Below are 21,292 nucleotides of genomic sequence, written 5' to 3' on the forward strand. Positions count from 1 at the left end.
AGATGCTTTGACTGGGTACTATGAATTAAGTAAAACTTCCAGAACTATTGGTGTACATTCATCTGAGCCATTATCCGCTGCCCTCCATTTGTAATCATCTTGTTTGCAGAAAAAGAAAGAAGACTCAGATAGATAACCATCTTGTGTGGAAGGCACCCTACCCCTCAAACAAGGACCTATCATCTCTTACCATCTTAAAACAATCATCCAAAATCAAGAGACCATCTTGTTCCTGTTCTGTTAAGTAAGAAACTTTTCCAGAAACCCTCTAAGGTCTAAGCTAATGGTCAACCAGGCCAAGATTTAGGATTTTTTTTTAAAACTATACCTGCCCTGGTCCCAATTCTCCCTATTTAACCTGAAGCCAACATGTGTACCTTAGAAGACAGCTGAAGATGTAGTGAAGTGCTTCCTGCCCATGGCTGCGATGCAATAGATCTCTTTCTGCCCTTCACCATATCTTTTTATTTGGCATATGGAGGCAAGTGTCTGGACCTAACTTGGGTCTCCTGGACTTTGGATCTGGGAGTCTAAGATCCTGGTTTTAACCTGAGGTTTCACTCATGCTGAAGGCTAGCTCTGATAAAAAAACATTGGGAAAGCTCTAGGAATAACAGAAAGTCTGTGCTGAGAGCTGGGGAGCAGGGTCTTAGGGTGATCTGAGGATGACCGAGACTCAGCTCTTGGCTAGAAGTGACATTGCTGAAATGGGGTGGAGGTGACAGTCAATGGGGAGAGGTGATGAAGGCACAATGAACTCAGCACTGGGTCACTCATTCCCAGACACCCTGCTGGACGCAGACCAGAGCTGGAGCAAAGAAGACAGGAACATAGTCTATGTGGATTGGCGCCTGGGGGGCCATCATGGAAGTGGTAAAAGGGGAGCCTCTGAGGATGAAGGGGGTCATGAAGGCCTCTTCAGGAGCCTAGGGAAATTGTAGGTTGTCCTACCAGAAAAATGTATTTCCTCAAATTCATAAATCAGGCTCTACCTATGGAAGAGCCACAGAATTTACAATAGTAACCCTTAAATGCAGATACAGAAATGGGTGTCTCATCCTACCCAAGGACACAGGCTCACCAGACTGATGTGCCAAACCAAAACTTCAGTTAAAAATCCTGCAAGGTAAACAGGAGGCATCCTTGGAGTCCTTTCAAAAATTAGAGAGAGAGGGGCCTGGGAAAGTGGCTCAGTGGTAGAGCGCTTGCCTTGAATGCATGAGGCCCTGGGTTCGATTCCTCATTACCACATAGGCAAAAAGAGAAAAGCCAGAAGTGGTGTTGTGGCTCAAGTTGTAGAGCACTAGCCTTGAGCTGAATTGCTGAGGGACAGCGCCCAGGCCCAGAGTTCAGGCCCTATGACCGGACCCCCCCCCCCCCAAAAAAAAAAAAGAATTAGAGAGAGAGCCAGGTACCGGTGGCTCATGCTTGTAATTCTAGCTACCCAGGAGAGATCTGAGGATTGTGGTTTGATGCCATCTGAGGAAGAAAAGTCCATGAGTTTTTTGAGCTCTAATAACTACCAAAAAAAGCTGGAAGTTGAGCAGTGGCTTCAGTGTGCCCAAGTCCTGAGCTAAAACCTTAGAAATGGCAGAAGAAAGGAGGAGGAGGAGGAGGAGGAGGAGGAGGAGGAGGAGGAGGAGGAGGAGGAGGAGGAGGAGGAGGAGGAGGAGGAGGAGGAGGAGGAGAAAAAGAGGAAGAGAAGGAGGAGGAGGAGGAAGAAGAGTGAGGAGGAAGAAGAAGAAGAAGAAGAAGAAGAAGAAGAAGAAGAAGAAGAAGAAGAAGAAGAAGAAGAAGAAGAAGAAGAGGAGGAGGAGGAGGAGGAGGAGGAGGAGGAGGAGGAGGAGGAGGAGGAGGAGGAGGAGGAGGAGGAAGAGGAGGAGGAGGGGGAGGGGGAGGAGGAGGGGGAAGAAGAAGAAGAAGAAGAAGAAGAAGAAGAAGAAGAAGAAGAAGAAGAAGAAGAAGAAGAAGAAGAAGAAGAAGAAGAAGAAGAAGAAGAAGAAAGTTAGAAAGACTGCAGAGGCGAAGAAGAAGAAGGAGGAGGAGGAGGAGGAGGAGGAGGAGGAGGAGGAGGAGGAGGAGGAGGAGGAGGAGGAGGAGGAGGAAGAGGAAGAGGAGGAGGAAGAGGAAGAGGAAGAAGAAGAGGAAGAAGAGGAAGAAGAGGAAGAAGAAGAGGAAGAAGAAGAAAGAAGAAGAAGAAGAAGAAGAAGAAGAAGAAGAAGAAGAAGAAGAAGAAGAAGAAGAAGAAGAAGAAGAAGAAGAAGAAGAAGGTTAGAAAGAGTGCAGAGGCCCCTGACATATTTGCTGCAGATCCCAACCTGCCATCACTTTATTCTCTTTTCTGTGAGGGCAATAATATGATTTTTGCTTTGTGATTCTAGGCTTTATCTTCTTTAGAGAAAGCATTATAAAAAAGCATTATTAAAAAGCATTTCCTTTAGAAAAGCACACACACATACAGGAATTTATTATTAACTAATCATGTGGAGCAGATTTATATTTTTAATTTCATGCTAACACCATAAAATGATTTGGTGTTTATTTTAAAGGCTGAAAAAATTTACATAGATAAGTAGGCCCCCAGCCCTTAGAGTGTCTTATAATTACCTTTAATTATTAAGTTCATTTCTCAAAACAACTGCCAAAATAGCTTTTCCTGTGCAAGTTTAGCCTTGGTAAGCCATTATGAAATGTGAAGTAAATGAGTGAGTCTTAGTATGCTTTTCTAAAGACAGTGTAATTATCTCTTGCCAGATTTACAGATAACCAAACTGACCATATCCTCAATGATTTCTTTCATCCTGTGTTGTAAAAGTTCTTTGGTTGGGACAATGATGGGACCAAGAGTCATTACAGTTAATAGGAAGCCAGCACTGTCACTTGCTTTGCAGGCCAAACTGTGAGCTAAATAAACCTCTTTTATTTGTAAACTACTTAGCTTTAACTACTTTGTGATGGCAATGGCAACACCAAAAAAAAAAAAGACTAAGACAAAGGGCATTTATATACATCCATCCATTACCTATATTAAGTTATAAATTTATTTATTTACTTATTTTTGTGCTGGTACTTGGAGCCTGAATTCAGAGCCTGGGCACTGAATTTAGCTTTTTTGATCAAGGCTGGAATTCTGCCACTTGAGCCACAGGTGCTCCTCTAGCTTTCTGGTGGTTAATTAGAAATAAGACTCTCATGATCTTTCCTGAGTGGGCTGCCTTCAAATTGTGAGCCTCAGATTTCAGCCTACTGAGTAGCTGGATTACAGGTATGAGCTACCAAAGTCTGGAAAACTAATTTTGGAAGATGGGCAGAAGTGGAAGGGAGAGAGAAGATGGCAGAGAAGAGAGACTGCTGGACAGTCATCTAGGTGTCAGGGAAGGGAAAGACTATGTGGTATGTCAAAAAGAATGACTGGATCCTCTGAGAACCAGATTTGATAGGCCAGTGGTACGGCACTTAGCCAAGAGGGTGACCTATGGTTCAGACAGTCTGGATACAGTCTCCTCCCTACCACGCTGCACCTATGGACTGTGAGCAGGTTATTTGATGTCATGAAACCTCCATATCACCTCGACTCTACCCCTCAGGTTGAGGCATGACAGTGTGCACCTGCTGTTTGTTGGTAGGAGCGGCTCAGGAGAGAATAAATATTCTTGTTATTGCCCTTATTCTACAGAAAGGGGACTCAAGCACACAAATGATTCCACTATTGGCTTGTGGTAGGGTCAGAAGGACCACATAGCTTTACTTGTGCTGGTGCTGACTGCTGATTGTCCTGCTTTTGGCTCTCTCTGTGAATTTAATGCTCCCAGAGTTGCTATAAGGCTCTCAGGTGTTGGATTACACCATGACCAACAATAATAAATTCAACTCATCATGTATCCTCCTCCTCCTCATTACATTCATTTGTTGGTTGTATGTGCTAGGGCCATTCTCACCATCTTACATACATCTTTTTTTCCCCCCATGAAACGATATTTATTCTCAAGGTGAAGCAAGATGAGTGCCTAATCTATTTTAGTCTACTCTGTTAAAAAATTTAAAAAGTCTACTGGTTAGGGCCTACCAGATTCATTTTACAATCACTAATGAGTTTAAACTAAGTTTGAAATCATTCTTTAACTTGTAACCACCCATGGCTAAAATACCTGTGAGAGAATTTGATTAGTACACATTAATACTGGCATTATTTTCTTGGGTGAAAGAACAGCTTTGTGAGTCACAACTTTGAGCAACATATTTTTACCACTGAGCAATGTACATAGAGCAGGATATAGCTATTTGCAGTTTACATAGGGTTCTCACAGCCACCATACAATGCCATACTTGGAAAGAGAGCATCCCTGTTTTGGAGCTAAGCTAACAGGTTTAGAGAGGTTAAGCGACCCACTCAAGATCATTCAAGTGAATTGAGAATGACAACTTCTGACTCAATGTTGCCTTTCCCTTTTTTTTTTTTTTTCCATTTCCTCTTTCCTTCTTTTGGGAGGACAATGGAGTTTTGAACTCAAGGCTTTGTGCTTGGTAGGTCAGCACTCTAGCATTTGAAGCCTACTTCCAGCCTCTTTTTTTTCTTTTTCCTCTTTTTTTGTATGTTTTTTAATACTATACAGAGGGGTTACAGTTACATGAGTAAGGTAATGAGTACATTTCCTATCCAGCACTGTTGCCTCCTCCTTTGCTTTTACCCTACCATCCCTTCCCTCCCCACCTCCCCAACTCTTCCCTCTCTTCCCCCCATGCCCCCAAGTTGGAAAGTTCATTTTCAACATAGTGTTTTGTACATCTCATTGTTACAATGAGTCAATCTGTATCCTTATTTCAGCATTTTGTTATTTCCCTTCCCCTCCCCAAATTAGAAAAATGTATATACAAGATGCAGGGCACTGACATCAAATACAGTGAAAACAGGGGTTATACCATGGGGGAAGAACACACAAGAGAAACAAAAAAAATCAGACAGTACATTTTAAACATGTTAAAAACAATAGCAAGAAAGAAAAAAAACCAATTGTGTCCCTATCTTGGGATTCATTTCACTAAATATCATCTTATCTGGTCACATGTACATAGCTTTTGACCTTTTCTGCTTGTCCTAGACATATACTAGTTATTGCAAATAAGGGAAACCATGGGACCTATTTTGGGGGGGGGGCTTGGCTTACTTCACTTAATATAAGTTTTCCAATTCTTTCCATTTCCTAACGAATGGAGTGATGTCATTCTTTCTGGAGGCATAGAGTTCCATTGTATAAATATTCCACATTTTCTTGATCCATTCATCTACTGAGGGGTATTTTCTTTTCTTTTTATAAGTTGTATCCCATTTTCTAATTGTAAAGATAAAAGCTCAAAAGTGCTATGAAGATGCAGAAAACTAAAAGTGGATCTCTGTTTGTCACTATGCACTAATATCAGTTCAAAGTGGATCAAAGTCAGATCCAAAACTACTGCAAAAAAGAGTAGGAGAAACATGAGAACATACACATATAGGTAGAAATTTGTGGTAAAGAGTCCCAGATGCACAACAGATAGGAAAGTGACTTGACAAGTATGACTACATCAAAATAAAAAGTTTCCACATAGCTAAGGACATAGTTATTAAACTAGAAAGACAGCTAATAGATTGGAAGAAGATCTTTACCAGCAATATATCAGACAAAGGCCTAATAGGCAATATATACAAGGAACTCAGAAAACTAACCCCTCCCAAACCTAATAAACCAATCACTAAAAGGACAAGGGAGCTAAGGAGAAACTTCTCAGAAGAAGAGGTGAGAATGACAAAGAAACGCGTGAGAAAATGCTCATCATCCCTGGCCATAAAGTAAATGCAAATCTAAACAACAACATTCCATCTTACCCCAGTCAGATTGTCGACATTGCTAATTCAAACAACAACAGAAGCTGGTGGGGGGTGGGGGGAAAAAGGAAACTTACTGCACTGTGAGTGGAAATGTAAACTAGTACAACCACTCTGGATAGCTATCTGGACGGCAGGAAACATAAACCTTCCTGTATACCCAGACATATCACTCCTGGGCATCTACCCTGAAATTCATGAACCAGGATATGATAAAGACACCTTAACATCCACATTCACTGCTGCACTATTCACAATAGGATAAGGAAACAACCCAGATGCCCCACAATAGATGAGTGGATCCAAAAAATGTGCTACCTATACACAGTGGAATTTCACACAGTCATTAGAAGGAATAAAATAATGTCATTTGCAAGGAAATGGATGGACCTAGAACAAATCACGTTAAGTGAGGTAAGCCAAGCTCAGAGAGACAAATGGTGAGTGTTCTCTCTGGCATGTGGAAATTAGATCTAAAATACACTTGGAATATGATAAATTATACAGGATTTTAGATACTCAACACAGTAAGACCAAAAGAGGATAATCATGAGAGAAACACGAAGGTGCAAGACCTCAGTGCCTCTTCATATTTATATAAAATAATACACATACTGAAGCAAACTCCAAAATATGGAAACAAGAGACCTCTTTATTTCTTTTTTAGTTTTTGATGATTCTATCTTCTTTACCTTATGTATGGTGTATTCACATATGTATATCTTCAGGAGGGTCGGGGGGCAGGGAGTACAGAACTCAAGGGAAAAAGGGTGCAAAAGTGTATCAGTGGAGCTCATTGGTCACTGATGAAAGTAAAGTATATCACTTATGTGTGGAGATAGGATGGAAGGACTGGGAGAGAATGAGGGAACAGAAGACACTGTACGAAAGGAAATGCACTCTTTACCTGACCATGTAATTGTAATCCCCCTGTATATCACCACTATAATAACAATAAAGTAAATTAATTTTTTAAAAAGTACGATGAGGGCTGAGAATGGGGCTTAGTGGTAGAGTGCTTGCTAGCATGCATGAAGCAGTGGGTTCAATTCCTCAGTACCACATAAAAAAGCCAGAGGTGGCACTGTGGCTCAAGTGGTAGAGTACTAGCCTTGAACAAAAAAGAAGTTCAGGGACAGTGCCCAGGCCCTGAGTTCAAGCCCCAGGACTGGCAAAAAAAAAAGTGCTATGAAGAAAATAAAAAAATTTATTTTCTGAGCTGACATTGGTGGCTCACGCCTGTAATCCTAGTTACTCAGGAGGCTGAGATCTGAGGATCGCGGTTCAAAGCCAGCCCAGGAAGGAAACTCCCTGAGACTCTTATCTCCAATAAAACCACTCAGAAAACTGGAAGTGGTGCTGTGGCTCAAGTGGTAGAATGCTCGCCTTGAGCTGAGGGATAGCACCCAGGCCCAGAGTTCAAGCCCTGGGACCAAAAAAAAAAAATTACTTTCTTAGTGAAGATTGCTTTTTAACATTTCTGGATATTCCCTATTACTTAGTGTAACTTGGTTTTATAAAAACAGATGGCTCATGCCATCCGGTGGCTCATGCTTGTAATTCTAGCTACTCAGGAGGCTGAGATCTGAGGAGTGTGGTTTGACGCCAGCTTGGGCAGAAAAGTCCTTGAGACTCTTATTTCTAATAAATACTTAGAAGAAGCCAGAATTGGTGCTGTGGCTCCAGTGGTAGAGCTCTAGCCTTGAGCAAAAGAAGCTCAGGGACACTGCCCAGACCCTGAGTTCAAGCCCCATAACTGGCAAAACAACAATGACAATAACAACAAACAAACAAAAAAACCCACAAATAGTCTTCTAAGTCCATCTAAGAAATTCCAGCTTCTACTATGTGTGTAAGCTACAGATCAAATCCTGTCACCTTCAGTCGGGTGACAGAGGCTCATGTCTGTAATCCTAGCTCCTCAGGAGGCTGAGATAAGAGGATCCAAGTTTAAAGCCAGCCTAGGCAAGAAAGTTGGTGACACTTTTATTTCCAACTATCAAAAACCAGGAAGCGGAGTTGTGACTCCAGTGGTAGAGCACCATAGTACCATGAATGGAAAAGGCTAGAAAAGGCCCTGAGTACCAGCCCCAGTACTGGCAGAAAATACAAACAAAAGGTCCTATTATCTTGAACTTTGATAACCCTATTCACATTATTTTATGTTTAAAGTTCTTTTTTAATATGACATGCTGCTTTTCAATATGAACCTGTCATAAACAAACGAGCTTAGTATTCTTTTCCATTTTGTATATGTATTCCATATATAAGTGGAACCGTCTTATAAGATTAAAATCAATGAGTTCTTAGTAATGTCTCTAAGTAAGATTACAGTCATTCCCATTCAATATGAATGACATAGATACAAACTGTAACATTTGGTAGCACTGGCAATTACAGCAGGAGAGACAATGTAACCTCTGTGCACATCCTGGCTGGTGTCATTGTCTCGAAGCAATTACCTGTGTAAAGAAATGTGTTGGAGTGTCCTCCCACCACGATGTCCACTCCCTTCACTTTCTGCGCGATGAGTTTATCCATTTCAAAACCAGAATGTCCCAGTGCGATAATTTTATTCACATTTAAAGTTTTTAGCTTATCTACTTCAGGTTGCAATGCAGTGATTTCATCTTCAAACACCAAGCTTGGGCCTAAGGTACAAAATAAGTAAAATGACAGGAACATTAATTTTGTTATATCACTTATCAGCATAATAAACACCTTATTAGAGCTCTTCAAATACATCAAAAATACAAAATCCTTACAAAGTCAAAAAGAATTAAAATCATTTACTTGATATTGAATTAGTTGAAGACTGTAGGTAACTTCCTTCCTTCCTTCCTTCCTTCTCTCCCTCCTTCCCTCCCTCCTTCCCTCCCTCCCTCCTTCCTTCCTTCTTTCCTTCCTTCCTTCCTTCCTTCCTTCCTTCCTTCCTTCCTTCCTTCCTTCCTTCCTTCCTTCCTTCCCTCCTTGTCTTCCTTCTTTCCTTCCTTCCTTCTTTCCTGGCTAGAACTCAGGGCTTCTCACTCTTGCTTTGCTTTTGTCATTCAAAGCTGGTGCTCTACCACTTGAGTCACACTCAATTTCCTGCTTTGTGCTGGTTAGCTGGAGATAAGAGTCTCTTGGAAGGGCTGGGAATGTAGCTTAGTGATACAATGCTTCCCTAGCATGCATGAAACCCTGGGTTTGATTCTTCAGTATCACATAATCAGAAAAAGCTGGAAATGACACTGTGGCTCAAGTGGTAGAGTTCTAGCCTCGAACAAAAGAAGCTCAGGGATAATGCCCAGGCCCTGAGTTCAAGCCCCAGGATTGGCAAAAAAAAGTCTCTTGTGTTTATCTGCCTGGGCTGGCTTCAATCATGATGTGCAACTCTCAGCCTCCTCAGTAGCTAAGATTACAGACACCAGTGCCTGGTTAGATTGCAGTTAACATTTTGCTTGGACTCAATTCCAAACTATAAGACTTCAGATATGGCTTGTTTTTGTCTCTTTTTATATTTAGACTTCCATAATACCCCTGCAGAAAAAGCCTCAGCTTATATGCATGATGTGCAAACAGCACTACCAACTTCAAGGCTTTGTTTGGACACTTGGGACAATCATTCTTCCAACCTAAAATTTCCAGCAAGCAGGGAGTGGAACTGTGGCTTAAATGGTAGAGTATCAGCCTTGAGTAAAAAAAGCCCAGCAAGAGTGTGAGTGAGGTCTTGAGTTGAAGCCCTAGTACCAGCACACAAAACAAGAACAAAAATAAAACTGTCAACAAGCAGACCTTGGATGATGGCTTAACAAATATTATAGCTTCAACTGTCAGGAAAGTGATATAAATGCCACTTGGAAGCCACACAGCCTCTGCCACAGAGCAAGCAGTCCTCTTTGACCTTAACTCCCTTGGGCTAATTTCTGAGAACCCGCACAAAAGATGAAAACGCCAAAAACAAGCAAGCAAACCAACCAACCACCCAAACATACAAAACCCTCATAAATCACTTTTAAAATGCAAGAGCCTACAAATTCTGGTTTGAAAATTCTCTTTCCAAAAAGCAGCAAGGCTGTTAGAAACACACAGTGCCTAGCCTATAGACAGGCCTTCAGGGGAACAAATGAGTGAAGAGAAGGAGACTCTCCTCTTAGTCAGGTGAGAAGGAAGACAAAATTCCAGAGAAATTGAGAACAAAGGAGTGTATTCTCCTAAGATATCAGAAAAATCCATGGGTTGGAAAGATGAGATAAGCCTGGGACTCACACCCAGATCACATGTCTAATTCTAGCTACTCAAAAGGCTGAGATCTGGGGATCGTAGTTCAAAGCCAGCCTGGGCAGACAAATCTGAAAAGCATCTTCAATTAACCAACAGGAAGTGGTGAAAATGCACGGATGGCTCAACTGGTAGAACACCAGCCTTGAGTGGAAACAAACAAACAAGTGTGCTATATTCGAGAATTTTATTACCTAGCTGTAATGAATTAAATGCTGGAAGTACGTGTTATACAGACCATAAAGACTGGAACAATTGGACTAAGTTAGGGGCTGAGATGTACAGGAACAGACTGAGATGAGCTACACCTCTAGTTTGAATGCACTGAATTAAAACATACTGTTTATGTCAACAAAGAAATTCACTGAGCAGAGAGGTAAAGTCTTTAAGTAGTAAGTTAGAACAGCACAGAATCTATCAGATTAGTTTTTATCAGTGTCGTGCTACGTGCACCATTTCCCTAGCTGTCTCTTTTACCTAAGACCATACAAATAATGCCAAACCCTGACCTAATGAATTTATTTTCAAGTCATGAATGCTATAAAAAGCAAAATATACCTGGATTAGAGAGAGAAGGGGTTTCATTTGAGGTATATCCTACAATTCCCACAGCTTCTCCACCAAGATGAAGAATCTTGTATGGCAAATATAGTCCAGATATTTGAGATGCTAGTGACCCCTTTGCCTTAATATTTGCACTCAGAATCGGGAAGTTGGCCTTTTTGAGGAGTGGATCGATCAGCCCTTCTACACCATTATCAAATTCATGGTTTCCCAGTGCCTAGATAAAAGGAAAAAGAGAAAAAAAAGAATTAGGCACCCTGGAATTGCCAGTAAAAGCATACTTTAAAGATATTTCAGTAACTCAGTAGCTCCTGAAACTGGCTGGGTTCTATGAGACAGACCCAAAGGCCTGGTGTCCAAATCTCCAGAGTTTTGATCATGAAACACTGGGGGTTGGACCCAGGGCCAGTCAGATCACAGGCTGCCCACCTAGTGAAGAGGTCAACAAGTGCACAGGCACTATCTTATCATCCTCAGATCCAAGCAAGCTTCAATCTGCCTTTAATCAGCTCTGCTCAGACTTTCAAATTCTGTTTTCTCTTATAAACCCACATTCCAGAGCTAATCATCTAAACCACCAACTGCTTGTCAGAACAGAACCATCCATCAACAGGACTTTGACCAGACATTGGTGGCTCATACCTGTAATCCTAGCTACTCAGGAAGCTGAGATCTGAGGATCATAGGTTGAGGCCCACCTGGGCAGGAAAGTCCATGAGACTCTTATCTCCAATTAACCAGCAAAAAGCCAGAAGTAGAGGCGTGGCACAAATCGTAGAGTGCCATCCTTGAGTGAAAAAGCCAAGAGGGTACATGGCTTTGAGTTCATGCCCAAGTACCAGCACAAAAGAAAAACCAAATGAACAAAATAAACCAGGGCTTTAGAAAAAGAGAACTTGCACTTTTTTTTTTTTTTTGGTTCCGGTTGTGGGACCTGAAGTCTGGGTCTGGGCGCTGTCCCTCAGCTCTTCAGCTCAAGGCTAGCCCTCTACCACTTGAGCCACAGCACCACTTCTGGCTTTTTTTCTTTTTGCCTATGTGGTGCTGGGGAATCGAACCCAGGGCCTCATGCATGCAAGGCAAGTGCTCTACCACTGAGCCACCTTCCCAGCCCCTGAACTTGCACTTGTTGTGGGCAGAGACCAGAGGTTTTCCTCCTCACTGCATCTCCTGGGTCATGGTTCCCTGGGGTTCCTGCAATTGTCTGTTCCCATGGATTGCTCTGGTCCTCTAATTCTGGGGAAGTAAGGAGGAGCGAGCAGGAGCTAGCATCTCTCCATTTTACCATGCTTGCTGCTGTGTGATGCAGTTTCTCTGGGTCACCCTTCATTCTATTTTAGCAGTTTGCTCTGAGGAAGGACCTCATGGCGAAATGAGCATGTGACCTTCAGCAGGTCCTGGGTCCTTCCTGTGTGTGGGGCTTTGTGGGGAGCAGGGGTGGCTTCAGGCATTGATGGTGTGATCCCATTCCCCTTACTAGGACTGTAGTTATGAATGACATAATAACTATGCCATCCCCAGCAAACCTCTTTTCTTTGGCTCCCTCCTCTGGGAACTTACAACTGCTTGCTGTAAGACTACTCACTTAATACTTTAACCAGTGAACTCAGCTTTCTGAAGATCACCTCTCGCTTCACTTGACTTCGTGAATCACCTGGAAATAGGCCTAGAAGCCCTGGCTGGTGACCCCTTAAGTGAGGAGGGTCACCACCATCTATCTTCAACATCTCCTGCACTCAGTGGATCATTCATTTATGTTGTCTCTGGAGCCACCTCTGTCCTGCACAGTGCCATGATTCCCTTGCCTGGCACACAGGCATTCACTGAGTACCTGTGACTTGAATAGTTGTATGTACAACCTAAAGGATACATTTACATAGAGAAAGCAGCACAGTGTCCTCATGTTCCCACATTTGTCTTCCCTATCAAATTAAGAACTTCTCAACTTGCCTTTCCCCACATCTCTAATGTTCTACCTTTGCTGTTGTGCTTGTGCCAGTACCGTGGCTTGAACTCAGGGCTTGGGTGCTTTCCCTTAGCTTTGTTGTTCAAGGCTGATGCTCCACCACTTGAGTCATAGCTCCATTTCCAGCTTTTTGGCTGGTCCAATTGGAGATAAGAGTCCCAGGGACTTTTCTGCCTGGGCTGGCTTTGAACTTTGATCTTCAGATCTCAGCCCTCTGAGCAGTTGGGATTACAGGCATAAACCACCATCCATTCCTTTTACCTCTTCTACTTATTTAGTCCCTCCTAAGAGCTGATCTAATCTTAAAGGCTCTCCTAATATTGGTTTTCTTTTATTCTTAGAACTGTTAGGTTTCTTCCTATGGTGAAAGACATGTGTCACATAACAATTGTGTGTAAGTGTAAAGTTGCTTTGTTTTTGGTGACTGGTTCTATCATTCTTTTGGTTTTTGAGACAAAATATCACTATGTTTCCCCAGCTGGCCTCAAACTCATGACCATCTTTTTGTCTCAGAGTTCTAAGATGACAGTTGTATGTCACTGTGCCTAGCCATTCCTCTAGTTCTCCACAAAAAGATTACCCATCCTATCAGTGACAGCATTTGGTAACAACTGCAGATACAGTTAAAATAAAAAAAGACCAACCCCTTGTACAAAGGGGTTTCAATTCACCATATCAGTTTATGAGTATGATGCATCTTGACCAACATCACCCCATTTTTTCCAACTCCACCCGTCCCCTTAAGTGACTTGTTCCATATTCACATATCTACCTTGAACCTAACAACTGCATTCACCCCTCTTCCCCTGCTCCATCTTTCTGCCCTCCCTCCCCTCTTGACCTCCCACCAAAGTTACAGTTCTTGTTTGTTACTTGTTCCCATGGAGAGGTGAGCCCAGATCCATGGAGCTCAGTGCTGTGGACAGATTAAATCATCTCATTCACACTCACACCACCTGCTCGAAACCTCCAATCCCCAGGTCCACTTTCTCCATACCTCAAAGTTGTAAATTGCTTGGTGGTTATTTTTCCCCCATGTCTCGACAATATTCAAGCTTTCCATGCTAAAAGCTCCTTTCTCCAAGACTTGCTATTTGGACCCAAGGTGCCACCATGTCTTCAGCCCAAAGCCATGGAGTGGCTGACCCCTTTATGTTCTTCCCCCAGCATGACTTTCCCTGCCCCAAGAAATGCCCAGCGTCCACCCATCCCACCACTACAGCCTTACAGCAGTCCTTACCCTTCTCTCCTGGACCATCACGCTGGCTTCCAACTTGGGCTTTGAGAAATCACTGTTCCCTTCTCTAAGCCATCTTTACACAGCTGCCAGCATAACTTTTCTAAAATGCAAATCTGACCTTGATGCTCTACACCTTAAGATCCCACAGAGAGGCTGCCTTTAGGATAGACTCCAACACCATGAGCAAAGAGGTCCAGAAGGCTATCTGAGATCTGGCATCACATTCCTGGGGGTGGGGGGGCTTGTTCTGACACCTGCCCCTGCTGGTTGAGGCCCGAGGCAGGGCTGGCTACTCTATCCACTTAGGAACAGCAAACCTAGGGCATGATTCTAAGCTACAGTCTCCTCAGAAAAGGGCTGTGCATGATACAAGAGAAGTGGTAACTAAAGCAGGTCGGCATTTAAAATTTCTGCATGCAAAAAGAAGGACATGAGCAATAAAGATACAAGCAATTAATGGAGGGGACAGCCATGCCTCCATTAACACAGAGGTCCAGGATCCCTAGGGGATACCAAAGTCTCTCATCTAAGAATACTTTATACCCAGTATCCCCAAAAGAAGAGCACATTTACATAAAATGGCACAGTTTTTGAAACACACTATGCACATATTGCACAAACTTTAAATCATCTCTTGATTATATATTACCTACTACCATGTAAATACTATTAGCTCTTACTATTAAATTTAACACTATTATTATTAAATACTAGTGGCTAGATAGGACTGACTAGATGTTATTATTGCTGTTTTGAGATAAGGTTTTGCTATGTAGCCCAGATTGGTCTGAAATTTGTAATCCTCCTCCCTCACTCTCCAAACCTGGGGGGATTACAGGAATGATCTACCAAATTTGGCTTTGATTATCCTCTTATTCTGCCTCTTTTGGTTCTCTCTGCATGTTCTTATCTGTGAGCTCAAGTTCTTTGAAGACTGAAGAGCCTGTGTTCAAATTATTTGACCTTGGTTGAACAGAGCATTATGAATGGGGAAAGATGTAATGTTACCACAGAGGTGCAGGGGGCTCTTGTCTGTAATCCTAGCTATTCAGGAGGCTGAGATCTGGGAGTTGAAGCCAAGGGGGCTGGAAAGTCCAAACACTCTTATATCCAATTAACCATCAAAAAAAAAAAAAAAGACAAAACAAAAGGTGGAAGTGGAGCTGTGACTCAAGTGGTAGAACACTAACCTTGAGCAAAAAAAGCTCAGGAATAGTGCTGAGGCCCTAGGACCTGGACACACACACACACACACAGACACACACACACAGACACACACACACACACACACACACACACACACACACACACACACACACACAGAGCCAAAGTCATTATAGGCTTTCTTACTAGCATTTACTCTCTACCAGAGTATCTACCTAACATCTTTTTGACCACTAGACAGAACTTGAAAATACCATATTGCTAAGCTGGACAGATCTTTGCTAACCACCATTCACCCTGAAGCTAAGAATTCAATTAACAACTAATCCTAAAAAAAGAGATTCCCCAGCCGGGTGCTGGTGGCTCAAACTTTTAATCCTAGCTATTCAAGAGGCTGAGATCTGAGGATCATGGTTCAAAGCCAGCCCAGGCAGGAACGTCCAAGAAACTTTTATCTCCAGGAAACCACTCAGAAAACTGGAAGTGGCGCTCTGGCTCAAGTGGTAGAGTGCTAGCCTTGAGCTGAAGAGCTCAGGGACAACGTCCAGGCCCAGAGTTCAATACCCAAGACCGGCCAAAAAAAAAAGAGATTTCCCACATTGTTCTTCTGTAACTCACCTGCCTAATGGACTCATCAGAGTGCTTAGTAATAAATGCAGTGCTGTGGCTATAAAAGCCCAAGTAACCTCTCCAACATGGAGCAAGCCACTCAGAGTAACTTAAATCAGTGTTCAGGAACAATGGTCACTCATTTGGATCAGAATAGACGATTCTCATTTTTCCTTTATAAAAATACAGCTGGCATTTTACATTAACATGACTGTGACATCATAGTCACTTACTAACCATCATCTTAGGCAAGTAATTTCCATGATCCTAAGTTACGATTTCTCTTTCTCATCTTTTGCTTTCTAAAGATTTCATTCTGAATATCAGGTTCATTCATTCATTGGGCTTTCCCTTGGCTTTCTTACTCACAGATGACACTCTACCTTTTGAACTATACCTCTAGTCTGGATTTTGCTAGTAATTGGAGATGAAGTCTCATGGACTTTCCTACCTCACTTGACTTTGAAGCACAATCCTCCAGGTTTCCGGCTTCTGAGTAACAAAAATTATAGGCATGAGCCACTGGTGCCTAGCATAACCTTGTATATTTTACTACCAGCACTAAATTTCACCAAATTCATCTTTTTTTTTTATTTAAGGGAGCTGAGCTTAGCAAAATGACTTGTAGCATCTTGACTACCAGAATCATGTCTGGACAAATACCAACCCCTCACACCTTTAAGAAGGTATGATAATAGGTAAAACACCAAAGCCAAATGAAACACAATTTCCTGCCAAGCCTCCATTCCAGAGTAGGGCATATCATGGAGATACAACATGAACATCTAGGCTAGCTCCAGCTGTCCAACCCCACTTTCATGTATAGAAAAAAGCCTAACACATTTTTATGTTTTTAAGAAACAGAAAAAAGCTTGTGCCTATAATCCTAGGTACTCCAGAGGCTGAGATCTGATAATCGCCATTCCAAGCCAGCCCGGGCATGAAAGTCTGTGAGACTTTTATCTCCAATTAACCATCAGAAAATCAGAAGTGGTGCTGTGGCTCAAGTGGTGGAGCACTAGCCAAAGAAACTCAGGGACAGCAGTGCCCAGGCCCTGAGTTCAAGTCCCACGACCAACCAAAAAAAAAAAGAGTTGGTTTTCAGGAAAGATACTTTCCTCATTCTCCAGCCTAGCCCAGGATATCTGACACTTAAATATTTGAAGGTGGCTTAGTGGTAGAGTGGTTGCCTAGCATGCATGAAGCCCTGGGTTCGATTCCTCAGCACCATATAAACAGAAAAGGCTCAAAGTGACACTGTGGCTTAGTGGTAGAGTGCTAGCCTAGCATGCATGAAGCCCTGGGTTCGATTCCTCAGCACCATATAAACAGAAAAGGCTCAAAGTGACACTGTGGCTTAGTGGTAGAGTGCTAGCGTTGAGCAAAAGAAGCTCAGGGACAGTGCCCAGCCCTGAAGCCATGAGTTCAAGCCCCAGGACTGGCAAAAAAATACTTGAAGCATTGCTGCCATTTAAAGTCACAAAACATGCCCTCACTCATGGCTCATGCCTGTAAACACAGAGGCTAAGATTTGGAGAACATGGTTCAAAGCCAGCCCGGGGGGAAAATAGTCCTCAAGACTCTTATCTACAATTCACCAGCAAAAAACTGGTAACAGAGCTGTAACTCAAGTAGTAGAGTGCCAACTTTGAGCAAAAAAGCTGAGACAGAGCCTAGGCCCTGAGTTCAAGTCCTAGTACTCTCCCCTGAACACATAAAAATAACAAACACATAAAAATGTTAAGAACAAGGGAGGTGACTTGATTCTTCTGTGGCTAAGAAGCCTGTTGTACAGTGAGCTCTGAAGAATACAATCTGCTGTTTTAACACCTTGTGCAGGTATTTAATATTCACCTTGGCTGTGTATGATTGATGAAAGCTCTTTTGAATTTGAGAAATCTTCTGTTGACTAAGGGTAAGACCAGAAAGTCCTATGAGTCAGAAATGGGGGAATAAAGATATTTTAAGACTTCTAATGCCAAGTTCCTTGTTTTGGTTTATTAAAAATACCCTGCAATTAGCAGTAAGAAAAAGTCAGCAAGATTGAACCTTACATATTTTATAAGGTAGCTGGCTATCTGGGTGCTCTGGGGTAGAAAATTGGAAACCTCTTCAATTTTTACTTAAATAAATAATAACCACTTTGAAGAAAAAAAAAGAAAACTTGTGTCTAAAGTTTGGCTTGTAATTTACATGAGCTCTGTTTCAAGCCAACGTTTATTTTTCATTTTGGGGATAAGCAACATTTTTACTGAGAAAAAAAATCTCAGGTAGTTATGAGGTGATTACATTTATTTATTTATTCCAATGTACTACATGCCTAAAAGAATCAAGGAACAACCCACAAAAGGGGAAAAAAATCTTTGCCAGTTATTCAGTGGAAAAAGGGTTAATATCCAGAATATACTCAAATGAATTGAACAGACTGCTCTTAGGAGAGAAAATACAAATGGCTAATAGATACATTAAGAAATGTTCAAGTTGGGTGCTGGTGGCTCACTCCTGTAATCCTAGCTATTCAGGAGGCTCACAGTTCCACAGAAAAGTCTATGAAACTCCTATTTCCAATTGACCACCAAAAGCTGGAAATGGATTTGTGGCTCAAGTACTAGAGCACCAGCCTTGAGCAGCAAAAGTAAGGGACTGTACCATGACCCTGAGTTCAAGTTTCGGTATTGGCCAAAAAAAAAAAAAAAAAAAAAGCACAAGTCCCTGGTACCAATACACATGCACAACACACACACACACACACACACACACACACACACACACACACACACACACCTTAAAAATGTTATTTAACATGAAGAAATTCTCCAGAGATATGTACTGAATGAATGAGGAAATAAATTACTTGGGGGAAGGGAATTAAAACAGATTACTTATTGGTCTTTAAGCTCCTTGGTGCACTTGCCCCAGGTAGTTTCATGCATGAGGCCCAGAATTCAGTACAAGGATCATCCTTTATGTGTGCTGTCATGTGGGAAAAAGCAGACAACAACAACAACAACAAAACTCAGTCTTCCTGGCTTCTCACAGGAGCACTGCTTTTGAAACCTTTAGTGAGTGAGCAGAGTGATAATTTTAGCAGGAAACTCAACCACAAAAGACAAGCTAGCCGTAGCCCAGAGGGCTGAGCAGGCCTCACAGCGCTTTGGGGAGTGAGGTTCTGTCTCTCATGGGGCTGCTTCCTCAGCTGGGCCAGGTGTGACCCCAATACACAAAGCTGTGAGGTCACTTGGGGACACTCTCACAAGCTACTGTGTGTCAGTTTTCCTGTAGCAAAATTTTATTGCAAATGTTACCAGGAAAAGTCTGACTTTTTCCAAATACCAAAGTCACACTTCTCTCCACTTCTGTCCTGCCCGGGTTGGAACATGCAAATTAAACTACAGACATTTTGAAACTGTTCCCACTGGGGAGGAGGAGCTTCCCTATTTTTATTTATTTATTTATTTTTAGTTTCAGGGGACACTTTGTGGAGAAGAATGGAGCAAATTGTTCCTTTCCTCATCTCCCCAAAGCTCCAACTCCCCCCTGCCAGGTCAGCCACCAGCAGGATCCTATGAGAAAAACTCAGAACCCTATGGCACCAGGGCGGGAGACACTGGGAAGCATCAAACACTGAGCTGCCTGATCCATCCGCCTCTATCTCAATGTCTGAAAAGAAAAAAAAATTCTTTTGTTTCCTCTCTGGCTCCACCTTAGCAGTCTCCAGCACACTTGCCTGTCTGCTAGGTCTTCCCTCACTCTGGTCTTTTAGCCAGTCCCTCCCTCCACAACTCCCCCCCCCCCCAAACCAGCTTGCACTTCCTATAGGCCAGTGAGCTGCTCAAAACACACTCAGCCTGCCTCTAGCTCACCCAAAGTTAAGGCCAGTGAGCTGCTCAAAACACACTCAGCCTGCCTCTAGCTCACCCAAAGTTAAGGCTCTTCAAGGCTTCCTGCTTCCCACAGAAATTAAAGTTGTGACTTCTGGGACATTATACAGGCCCTCAGTGATCACTCAGCTGTGTCTTGGACTGCATTATACACATATCTATATATATATCTATATATATTTGCATTATATATATACATATACATCTATCTATCTATCTATCTATCTATCTATCTATCTATCTATCTATCTATCTATCTATCTATCTATCTATCTATCTATCTATCTATCTATCTATCTATCTATCTGCCTACCTTTCAAGTACACTTCCCACTCCTACCCCCACCCCATGAACGATGAAGTTCAAGAAGGACTCTCTTAAGACACCTCTGAGACATGGTTACGTTGCTGTCTGGTGTGTCCCCCATACCTCGCACCTGTGTCTCTCTCAGCATGTCTTTTCTGTGGCCGTCCGTTCACACATCAACACTCCCTGTGCCCTAGATGACACCAGGTGGGGCTGCGCCAATGCCCGGTAATGTGTACTGAATGACTAACAAAACCACTCACTCTACCTGAGCCTTTTAAATAGGCTCCATTTTATTCTAATTTGGTGTGTAAGCCATTAAGACTCTTCCACAGAAGGCAAACAAAGCTAGTAAATAGTAGTTAAGCAATGTCTCCACTATACAAGAAGAGTAAACAAGTTGCTAGAAACAGGTGAGAAATTTAGCGGACTGCTTCCCTACTTGGTCAGACTCCCAGCAACTTCTTTCTGGACAACTGTCCAGCATCTCTTATATTATTTCCTATATTTTTAATCTAGTTATCTTTATGTATTTACTCATTCCTTACTGGTACTTGTTTGTAGAACAGTTTTTGTGTGTGCCAGTAGTGGGGCTTGAACCCAGGCCTGTAGCTATTGTTTGGCTTTTTCACTCAAGGCTGGCATTCTACCACTTAAGCTATACCTCTGCTTTTGGCTTTTTGCTGGCTTATTGAAGATAAGAGGCTCACAAACTTTTCTGCTTGGGTTGACTTTGAACTATACTCTTCATATTTCAACCTTCTGAGTATCTAGGATTACAGGTATGAGCCACCAGCGCTCAGCTTGAATGGAACACATTTTTTAAAAGTATTCATTGAAATGTTCTGTTGTGTGCCCATGTGAATGCTATTTGAGTTTCGTGATGAAGGTAGGAACACTAAACTTTCTGAAAAGCCTCCTTTATTTAAATTCTGTTAAGGTTACTCACTATTTGACTTATTACAGGACACCTATATATGAATTTCATAGGCTCAGTTTTGTTCACAGTGAACTTAAAATGAGGAAATTTTAATAAAGAAGATTTTTTTTTGCCATTCTTGGGCTTAAACTCAGGGCCTGAGCACTTTTGCTCAAGGCTAGCACTCTATACCACTTGAGCCACAGCACCATTTCCAGCTTTTTCTGTTTATGTGGCACTGAAGAATTGAACCCAAGGCCTCATGTATGCTAGGCAAACACTCTAGCATTAAGCCACTTTCCTAGCCCTGAAGAAGATTTTTCTAAAGATAAAAAGTATGGTACAAAGAGGGCTGGGAAGATGGCTCAGTGGTAGAGCGCTTGCCTTGCATGCTTGAGGCCCTGGGTTCAACAAAAAAAAATAATGATAGTTCAGACTTAAAGGTGCCTGGCCAGGCCTATTCATATATTAACTTATTTAATCCTTACAGTGGTAAAAGGAAGGTGCAATGTCTCATAGA

The 21,292-nt window shown here is 42.2% G+C and overlaps 1 protein-coding gene across 1 annotated transcript in view; it reads right to left on the reverse strand.

Annotated features, from left to right (window-relative positions):
* Window positions 1-21,292, reverse strand: part of Nt5e (5'-nucleotidase ecto) — a 61,602-nt gene that overhangs the window by 27,493 nt on the left and 12,817 nt on the right. The window contains exons 2-3 of the mRNA XM_070010973.1: window positions 10,682-10,904; window positions 8,326-8,514 (exon numbers count right to left, since the gene is read on the reverse strand). Coding sequence (XP_069867074.1) covers window positions 8,326-8,514; window positions 10,682-10,904 — 412 coding nt within the window. The remainder of the gene's footprint in view (window positions 1-8,325; window positions 8,515-10,681; window positions 10,905-21,292) is intronic.

This window comes from Dipodomys merriami, unplaced genomic scaffold (assembly GCF_024711535.1).
Source record: "Dipodomys merriami isolate MVZ:Mamm:240054 unplaced genomic scaffold, mDipMer1.0.p SCAF_8, whole genome shotgun sequence".
Taxonomy (NCBI): domain Eukaryota; kingdom Metazoa; phylum Chordata; class Mammalia; order Rodentia; family Heteromyidae; genus Dipodomys; species Dipodomys merriami.